This window comes from Seriola aureovittata, chromosome 3, assembly GCF_021018895.1.
Source record: "Seriola aureovittata isolate HTS-2021-v1 ecotype China chromosome 3, ASM2101889v1, whole genome shotgun sequence".
Lineage (NCBI taxonomy): Eukaryota > Metazoa > Chordata > Actinopteri > Carangiformes > Carangidae > Seriola > Seriola aureovittata.
The window spans coordinates 12389181-12399485 of record NC_079366.1 but is presented as its reverse complement, the minus strand read 5'-3'; the positions used below and the strand labels follow the sequence as shown (position 1 = coordinate 12399485).

Here is a 10305-nt window from a genome sequence, read left to right as displayed (position 1 = left end):
TGACATACTATAATATGACGTTTTTGGTACATTTTTAAAATAAAAACGTCATAGTATAGTATGGCATGACTTTTTTTTAAACATTTTTATGACATACTATACTAGGACGTTTTTTTGACATTTTTATGCCACGCTACACTCTGACGTTTTATTGACATTTTTATGCCATACTATACTATGACATTTTTATGACATACTATACTATGACGTTTTTATTTTATTTTTATGCTATACTATACTATGACGTTTCTTGACATTTTTATGCCAAACTATACTATGATGTTTTTTGACATTTTTATGCCATACTATATTATGACTTTTTTTTTTAACATTTTTATACCATACTATACTATGAGTTTATATTTTTATTTTTACGACATACTATATTTTGACGTTTTTGGTACATTTTTATGCTATACTATACTATGTCATTTCTTGAAATTTACATGCCATACTATACTATGACTTTTTTTGTACATTTTTATGCCATACTATAATATGACTTTTTTTTTTCATTTTTATGCCATACTATACTATCACTTATTTTTACATTTTTATGCCATACTATAATATGATTTTTATTGTTATGCCATACTATACTGATTTTTTAAAAATATTTTAATGCCATATTATACTATGACGTTTTTTTGACATTTTTATGCCATACTATACTATGACTTTTTTTGTACATTTTTATACCATAATATACTATGACATTTTTAGGCCATACAATACTATGACGTTTTTTTACATTTTTATGCCATACTATACTATGACTTCTTTTTTAACATTTCTATACCATACTATACTATGACTTATTTTTTCTTATTTTTATGACATACTATAATATGATGTTTTTATGCCATACTATACTATGACTTTTTTTTCTTATTTTTATGACATACTATAATATGATGTTTTTATGCCATACTATACTATGACTTATTTTTTACATTTTTATGCCATACTATAATATTACGTTTTTTATTTTATTTTTATGTCATACTATACTATGACTTTTTTAAAACATTTTCATGCCATAGTATACTAGGACGTTTTTTTGACATTTTTATGCCATACTATACTATGACATTTTTATGCTATGCTATACTATGACGTTTTTTTGACATTTTTGTGCCATACTATGCAATGACGTTCTTTGAAATTTTTATGCCATACTATACTATGACATTTTTTGAAATATTTAGGCCATACTATACTATGACGTTTTTTTAACATTTTTATGCCATACTATTCTATGACGTTTTTTGACATTTTTATGCCATACTATGCTATGAAATTTCTTTAACATTTTTATACCATACTATACTATGACGTTTTTTTATTTTATTTTTATGCTATACTATACTATGACGTTTCTTGACATTTTTATGCCAAACTATACTATGACGTTTTTTGACATTTTTATGCCATACTATATTATGACTTTTTTTTAACATTTCTATATCATACTATACTATGAGTTTTTCTTTTTATTTTTTTATGACATACTATAATATGACGTTTTTGGTACATTTTTATGCCATACTATACTATAGCGTTTTTTTTTTTTACATTTTTATGGCATACTATACTATTTCGTTTCTTGAAATTTTTATGCCATACTATACTATGACTTTTTTTAGGCCATACTATACTATGACTTTTTTTTTTTTACATTTTTATGCCATAATATACTATGACGTTTTTTATTTATTTTTATGACATACTATAATATGATGTTTTTTTTACATTTTGATGCCATACTATACTATGACGTTTCTTGAAATTTTTATGCCATGCTATACTATGTCGTTTCTTGACATTTTTATGCAACAGATTTGTGTCAAATGGTATCATCCATGCCAAGGAAGATAAAGCTGGACAGACAAAATTTTATAAAAAGAAATTAATCTCACTAAAATTTACCTTTCATTATAGTTTAGTTAGTAAGTGTTTTATTTTTTTAAATAAAAATGTATTCAAATGGACAGAATTTTGTTAAATTATATTGAGAGTGATATTGACCAGAGGTGTACTCAGTTTTGCTATAAAATTTGTGAATGGGTTGAAACAAGTAGTAGTTGAGAATGACGGGACCAAATATGTGTGCAAATTATGAGAAGTTACAGACTTGTGAAAAAAATGAAAAGCTTTTGCCCTTTTTCATCAACTATGGTAAATTACTGGGAGAGTGTATTGGTCTTCAAGAAGAAATATATTTATGATGTAACTCAAGTATTACATATTCCTCAAGGAGGTTATAACCAATGTCTCCTCCTCGTGCAAAAGTCTGTATTTTTGGATGATTCACTGCAAAGAGTTCAGCGCTCAAAAATATAACAATATTCACCATCTGGAATTTAAACTTGTGAGTATGCCTTTATACTTCCAGGGTGAGATGGTTGGAATACCACTGGACTGCAGGGGAATGTAAAGCAAGGAAAGAAATGTCTTAACTCAAGCTTTAAAAAAAAGACAAAACATTATTTATTGGTACAGTTTTGCTCACATACCTATGGACTGTCAGTGTCAGATGTGTCAATTAAATAGCGCACAGACATCCACTTAAATAGAACAGGAAAGTCTCCACATCTGTTGTTTGTGTTTCTCGACAAGACGTCAGTTTGATAGTAATGTTAGCTACCCAGCAAGTACAGACAGACTGAATAAAGTAGAATCTGCGCTCTTATCAATGGACTCCCATGACTTCTTGAGAGACTATAGATAATGCAATGTCAACACACAATAACTGAGAGCTCAGATCAGTGTGCACTCCTTTTTTATTCTGTTCCTTTCAGATGCAACCGTTTGATTCACTACAAAATGAATGAGAAATTTACAAGACTGTCACTATCATCTGTTACATTTGGACTGATAAACTATTTTGCAAATTTAAAATCTTAGTTTTCTTGATACAGATATTTTCCACATAATGTGTGTGCGTGTGTGTGTGTGTGTGTCCTGCTGGGAGTGGTGACCTGGTTCCTGCTTTCACCCACACACTTGTGCACCTGAGGTTCATCTTTAATCAACACTCCCCCTACTGTAGTGTTTAACCACCGGCTTTTGTAGTAACTCGGACTTTCAGTACCGCAGCTTCCAGTAACACAGCTTCCTTCCCTACTCAGCATTCACCGTCTGCCATCTGCCCTCCACCATTTATTCAAGACCTGCCGGCTCCATCCACATTCAAAAAATATTTTGTCAGATGGAACTACAATGGTGTCAGTTTCAGTTTAGCCCACTAAATCTGTTTGTTCCCACATCTTAAATGGAGAGTATCATTTTTAATTGTTGATCAAGGTCCCTCACGCCCCACTGCAGGCTCCCACTCCCTGTGTGGTGAGCAGGGAGTGTGTATGAAGGATGGTATTATTATAATACAACATTAAATTAAAATAAAGCCAATAGGAAAATTAAATTCAAAATAAACTAAATGAATTGAATCACAAAATAATTACAAAAACACAGAAAAAAAATGATCTCACTCTCATCAGAGTTTACAATATAAGATATGGTCCTGCTCTGTGATATGCAGTTTGACAGATATGAAGCTGTGAGATGGGATTATGTTTCTTGTAATGTGTCAGCTTTATGCTGTCAGTGCTCTTTGTCCTTTGAAGGGCTGCTCTCATCTTTTTCCAGACAGAAGTGCTCTTGTGACAATGACAGTCAGAGAGAGAAAGAGAGAGGGCAAGAGGCTGGGACAGTGATGGAGAGTGGGCATAGCAAATAGCTGTGAGCGGAGTTTAGTGTTGCAGAGGGGAGAAAGGAGAATAACAATCTTTATTTATGTAGCATCTTCCCCAAAACAAGGATTTGTGAAACATATAAACATATAATCTCCCCCAAACAAATTGCACAGGGAGACGAGAAGCTAATGAGACTGAATAGACACAAGAGAGGCTGAGTACCCATGATGTCATTGACTGTGCCGGTTGGTACTCTCTCCCCCCTCCCTTCTTCTTTCCTCTCTCCCCGTGCCTCTCTGCCTGCCTCTCTGCATCTCTCCATCTCTGTCGTCACTGTGAGAGAGCCTGGGAGTGGCCGGAAATAGGAGAGCCAGACGAGAAACAAGAGGAAAGAGGAGGAGTAGGACGAAGAAATCGAGCACCTGTACACGAATCAGGATTTTCTGAATATTTTCAAAGCATCCTTCCATTTACGGCAGCAGGTACATTTCAATTTCTGATGATCTTTTGCATTGGTACCTACAGTGAAAGGGGCAATGGAGAGTCTTAGCAGCAGAAAACAAGGCTGAGGATTAGATATTTAACAGTTACCATGGCTAAATGTCTTTGTATATGCTCCAATGATGACAATTCATTTGTAATATTTATGTGGACATAAAATAGATATAATGACATCATTTTAGATCCAGGAATAACCTTTTATTCCCTATTCCTTTCCAAACGAATAGGAAATTGAAAGTAAGCTGGTACTGGTAGTTTTTTTTCTTACAAATTACATTGTTATGTCACAATTTATTATAACATTACTGAATGTACATCCTGATTTCCATCAGCTTGATCAGCAGTAACAATTACGACAAGTGATGGATAAGTTTGTGTTTGTGTGCGCGCGTGTGTGTGTGTGTGTGTGTGAAAGAGAGTGAGTGAGAGAGGAGAAGAAGAGAAAGAGAAGGAGCGTATTTGTTCATTCACTGTAGACAGAACAGCAGAGCAGCCATTTGGAAATGGAGTTGATTGAATTAAACTGGAGTAGCTTGAGTAACACTAACAGTACAGTGATGGATGAGAAAGTCTGTATCTGCATGAAGTGTTAGTGTGTGTGTGTATGTGTGTGTGTGTGTGTGTGTGTGTGTGTGTGTGTGTGTGTGTGTGTGTGAGAGAGAGAGAGAGAGAGAGAGAAATAAATGTTTGTACTTACACTATCCATCATGGCAGCCACTACTTCTTGGCAGGCAAGAAGTCAATAAGCTAATAGAGTCATTATGAATTACTTCAATTTCACTAGAAAGGATACAAGGATAGAAAAACGAACATCATCCGAAGTAAGGACATTTTGTCATCACTTTTCCAAATGGCAATAGTGAGTTTAGGACAATAAAGCCAACTATTATACTGCATCATCAACATGATCCATTTGTGTCTGTGTGTGAGCCTGTGACAACAGTCCCTGAATCCTCTAATGTTTGTGTGTGTTCTGCATGTTGATCTATCAGCATGGCTGAGGGCTCAGTGTCTGTGGCGGAGGTGGAGACCTGCTTCCAGAAGTTTGCAGTCCATGGGGACACCAAGGCCACAGGGAAGGAATTGAACGGCAAGAACTTTGCTAAGCTCTGCAAGGACTGCCACATCATCGATGGCAAGAACGTCACCACCACCGATGTTGACATAGTTTTCAGCAAAGTCAAGTAAGGTTTCACTCAGGCTCCACCTTCCACAGCTAACAAAACAGCCAAGAAATGTAGTAGTGTCAGCTGTTGCAAAATACTTCTATATCAGCTGCCCAAACCATACAGAGTCAGTGGTTTGCTTATTATTTTTTATTTAAAATTGGAAGAATAGTTTCAGATCAGTAAATGTTGTATGCTGTGGGAACAAAACAGCCAATGTGCTGATGTTAACTGTATCATTGGCCTGGTAGCAGTGTATGCACTCACTATGTATGGGAGTGTGAGTGTGTCCAGTTTGGAACAGGAACTCCAGTTCTTTTTGAATAAAAGTTGTTGACATATTTCCAATATTGCCATACATAGAACCAATGCTGCTACCATGGTTAAAAATACAAAATGATTTTAAAATTCCTAACAATTTGCTCATGGTGCAGAATGAAGAGTGCAGCAGGTACACCTGCAGGAAGTCTTTAATCATGGCCACCACTGTTGTCATAATGTTTCTAGATCTTTTAGATGATTTAACTTTGTTCATTGTTTTGATGACATTACTGGTTAGAAATGTGTATCGGAGGATTAATCCAATTTTTGCGCTTGCTCCTTAAACTCAAGAAAATCTAAATAATCACACTTATGAAAGGTAGCCCCGTCCCTTTGCTAGACGTGGTATTATATTAACATGCAAAGAGGATAATTTTGTTACTTTCCTCATTTGGCAACACTGTGTTTCCTCAGGGCAAAGTCAGTTCGTGTAATCACATTTGAGCAGTTCAACCAAGCCCTTACTGAGTTGGCTCCTAAACGTTTTAAAGGCAAAAGCAAGGAGGAGGCACTGCAGCAGCTCTATGGCCTCATTGTTGGGAAGGAGCCATCCAATGTCGGAATCACTGTGAGTATTTCATAAGTTATAACCACAACATACTCACCCTTCGCCATCCTCAAGAATGCAACATCCAAAGACTGCACTAACGGATCCCTCCAAAGTTATACATATGTCGTCTTGACCCACTACCACTCAACTGATACGTTCTGAATTTTACACTTGAAAATGGATAAGCTTAGGTATAATTTAGAAAGTACCTAAGTCTGTGATTGTTACATAATGTTTTGAGATTGGTTAAGGTTGGGGTAAGAAAGTGAAAGGATTTCCACCTCTGTTTGAGTGAGATTCATAACAATGTGTTTGCATATCTTTTAATTTTATTGGCTAAATCTGGTTTATGTGCGATAACCACAAAATCTTAGAAGTATGGGTTATTGTCTGCCACAGTGTAATTTTTTATTATACTGCAGAGGAGATAAAATATGTGTATGTGTGTGTGTGTGTGTGTGTATGTACATTATGGGGACTCGACGTCCTTGTGGGGACAAAAACGAGGTCCCCATAATGTACATCATTGAATTTGTGAGTGAAGAGAGTGAAGACATGTAAAGGTTAGGGATGCAAGGCTTAGGTTTAGATTAATGGTTGGGGTTAGGCAAGTAGTGGTTATGATGACGTTAGAGTTAGTTTTTGTAGGACGTGTATGTAATCAATGTAATGTCCTCTGAAGTGACAGAAACCCGACTGTGTGTGTGTGTGTGTGTGTGTATGTGCTGTACCTGAATGAACAAAGGAGTGAAATGAATGCCTCTTTGTTATTGCGCTTTTCACTGTAAATTTGATCTTCCATTATGTTTAGAGAGTGGCAAAGGCAGCAGCAGTGGATAGACTGACTGATACCACCAAGTACACTGGATCACATAAGGAGCGGTTCGATGACTCTGGCAAAGGAAAAGGGAAGGCCGGGCGTGAGGACATCCCAGATACCAGTGGTTATGTGTCAGCTTACAAGGGCAGCGGCAGTTATGATGAAAAAGTGAAAGAAGCATAATCCTGATGACAGATTATGAAAACCTCAACCTAAATCAGGGGTATTAAAAAAGGAACAAATATTCATTGGCTACTCTATTTTTGAAGACAAAAGAAAATATATGTACTGTTGGCCTATTCATAACATTCTGAAAACAGGTCAACAACAACAAAAAACAACAACATATAATTGGAGTTTCAAAGTTTTCATATAAGTGACAACCAGGATGCAAAACTATTTCCTGAAAATAATAAAAAATAATGAATATATTTACATGCAGAAAGTGCAGTATGCAGTTTTAAGGTGTTCTGTATATATTTTCAGTTACTTTACAGGGACCAAAAATTAAACTGCACTTGTCGCCAAGCATGCTTCGTAGAAACTAACTCTCCTTTGTACCATAGTTTAACACTGTGCCTTACTATTGATGTAGCCGCTGGCTTGAATGCTATGATTTCATGTGCTGCTATTCTCCGCTAATTTGAGGCAATGGATGATAATTTAGCCAGTTTCAAGAAATCACAGTCAGAGGTCACTCTTTCACTTGCTAAGCATATCACTTCATATTTCAGTGCCTTTTGCTAAATCATCAATTAGTGCCCATTATTACTCGTGTCACAGAATCTATTCTTATCATTAAAGCAAAGTTGTTGGTTTTTCTTTTTACAAATAAGCTACAATATGTAGAGAATTGTAACAAGCAGTGAAAAACACACAGTTAGAGTGATGATGCTAAAAGCTATATAGGATACTCTAATGTCTTTCTTCATTATTTCTTCCTTACTGACAACATTGTGCTGTAATTCTTGGTGCTCATAAAATGTATCCTTTCACATTGTTTTATTTTCTTCCTAGGCTTAATGAATAAAAACATCCCTTTTCTCCCAGAATAAAAGGCTGAAAAATGCATTAAAAAGGAAGTGCATGTAAAAATCTAAATAAATATTTGAAAATGTGTGACCGTCTTACATGGATATACGCTATGTATTTATATTATACTAAGTTTACATTTCAGTGACTGTGGAGGGACATTGCAACATAACATAAAAGAAGAAAATCCTTTGGATGCTTTTTACCTAATTTGGATTTGAACACAATATCTGGGGAAATACTGTAAAAGTATATAAGCACATTATAGTATCTTCAAAACCGACAAGTAGGAATTCACTTCAACAGACAAAGTGCTCTGTGATTTCTGAGAATATTTATGATTTGATCAGTGTGTTAGCTGATACATCCAGTACATGTCTGTAATGCAGCCATGCCACCCATAAATACAACATATATTAAAATAACAAGACTATCAGTCTGGATTCTGTCGCACATTTTCATGAATGAGATTATTATATGAGATATAATAAGTATATAAAAACATTAACAGGAGACAGAGAAAGAAAATATCTCAATTATTCAATGGATTGCTCTTTAAGGCAATGCAGGTCATAGCTTCTGTCATGAAAATAACCCTCACCTAAGTCCTGCTGGTTCCAGAAATAGCCAAGATACTGTTTCACAATATAAAGAGTCCACCTACAACAAAGAAACACTCAGTATATACTCATCCATCCTACCTGGACCCTCCTTGTAATGTGACACTGATGGCATTTATGGAGGATTCATAGGAACCATTGGACAATGCTTATCATGTGGTGCACAGCTTTCCTCTTCTATATCTCACACTACAGGCCTGACCCGATAAGCATCACCTGTGTTTTGGGTGAATACTGGCTTTGAATTTCATTATACAGAACCTGTAGTCTGTGTATTGTCATGTTCAGCTCATGATTCACTGAGATCTCGACACATAATGAAGGACATGGTACATAGTGGATTTTTTTTTTTTTAAGTAAATTTGTTTTCTTTTTTCAGATTTGCCGATGCTGATCATCAGAGTTAAATTTTGACATTCTTCAAAGACATCTGCATTTTTGGGCCACTAGAAAAAAATCACTGACGCAATATCACCTCATAAATTTGATCGATTTGATGTGTTTTTTTGTTACAAATCCAGCAGTCTTATAGCAACATATTAATTCATTTCGAGTCATGTAATATGAGTTTCTACATCTTTATACTGGAAAGAGCTGCCTGCTTCTTCGGGAAACTATAGTGATGACAGTAAAGTCAGTAAAGGTGTGGACTGTATAACCAAAGAAATTAGTTAAAAGATGCTGAAAGGCTAGGAGGACTGTAAACTCAGGTAATAATCATCTGTGCTAGGTGAGAAACACCTTTCACATTACATGCGGTCATTTAATCAGTTGCTAACATAAAAATATTGATTACAGCAGTTCTCGGGTATCCAGAATGAGATTTCCACTTTTACAATAGACAAGGTTGACAAACCAGTACCAGTCTACTACAAAACAATAAAGTTGAAATTTGCGACAAGAAATCAGTTTGAACAGTACAGCATGGTCAAAATATTTAGCCTTTAGGGACAAAGAATGCATATGTATGAATCTTAGAAAACCACAATTCTAACCCAAATACATATTGTGAAACAGCTGAGGTTACAGTGATTTGCAGCTCTCTACAGCACTCTATTGTGTTTACTGTAATTAATAAGACACATGAAAGATCATTGAGGTACTGTGACCAACAAGATTTCAAAAGCTAGAGTCTTTATTGCTCTTATACGACTGATTCACATAACATTAGTGTCAATGTCCATCTCAGCACTTTCCATTTTTAAACTGCTCCTCATGGTCTGATCATGATTAACAGAAGGATACACACACTGCTGGAAACACCAGCCTGAACTAAAGTAGGTCATTCTTTGAGTGTGATCAGAGTGACAGGTGCAGAGGGATAATGCAGCAGGCTTATCATAAACAACAAACTGAGAGATCCTATCAGCTAATGTGACACCTCTGACCCAATAACCAAGATATATACATACTGGCTCTATGAGATACAATCTGTAGGAAATTTTGATATACACTGGGGAGCTCATCAGGATGGTCCCCACTGAAACCCTCTCCCACAGGTCACACCTAGAATAAGTAGAGCAGGATGAAAAATGTGTATGAGAGCAGAGTGAAGTTAGGTAAATAGACCATTCACCGGAGAGTGCGGGCTGCAGACAGA

At 35.5% G+C, this 10305-nt stretch overlaps 1 protein-coding gene across 1 annotated transcript; it reads left to right on the top strand.

Moving 5' to 3' along the window:
• Positions 1-4018: 4018 nt before the first annotated feature.
• tppp2 (tubulin polymerization-promoting protein family member 2) lies at positions 4019-8172 on the top strand. Its single transcript, XM_056369024.1, has 4 exons — positions 4019-4177; positions 5189-5380; positions 6098-6251; positions 7045-8172. Exons 2-4 carry the CDS (start codon positions 5190-5192, stop codon positions 7234-7236), a joined length of 537 nt encoding a protein of 178 aa, XP_056224999.1. The 5' UTR covers positions 4019-4177; position 5189; the 3' UTR covers positions 7237-8172.
• The last annotated feature ends 2133 nt before the right edge of the window (positions 8173-10305 follow it).

Coding starts and splice junctions, on each gene's coding strand:
- tppp2 (XM_056369024.1), top strand. CDS start 5,190: ATGGCTGAGGGCTCAGTGTCTGTGGCGGAGGTGGAGACCTGCTTCCAG. Junction 5,381..6,097: donor ATAGTTTTCAGCAAAGTCAA/GTAAGGTTTCAC, acceptor GTGTTTCCTCAG/GGCAAAGTCAGTTCGTGTAA. Junction 6,252..7,044: donor CATCCAATGTCGGAATCACT/GTGAGTATTTCA, acceptor CATTATGTTTAG/AGAGTGGCAAAGGCAGCAGC.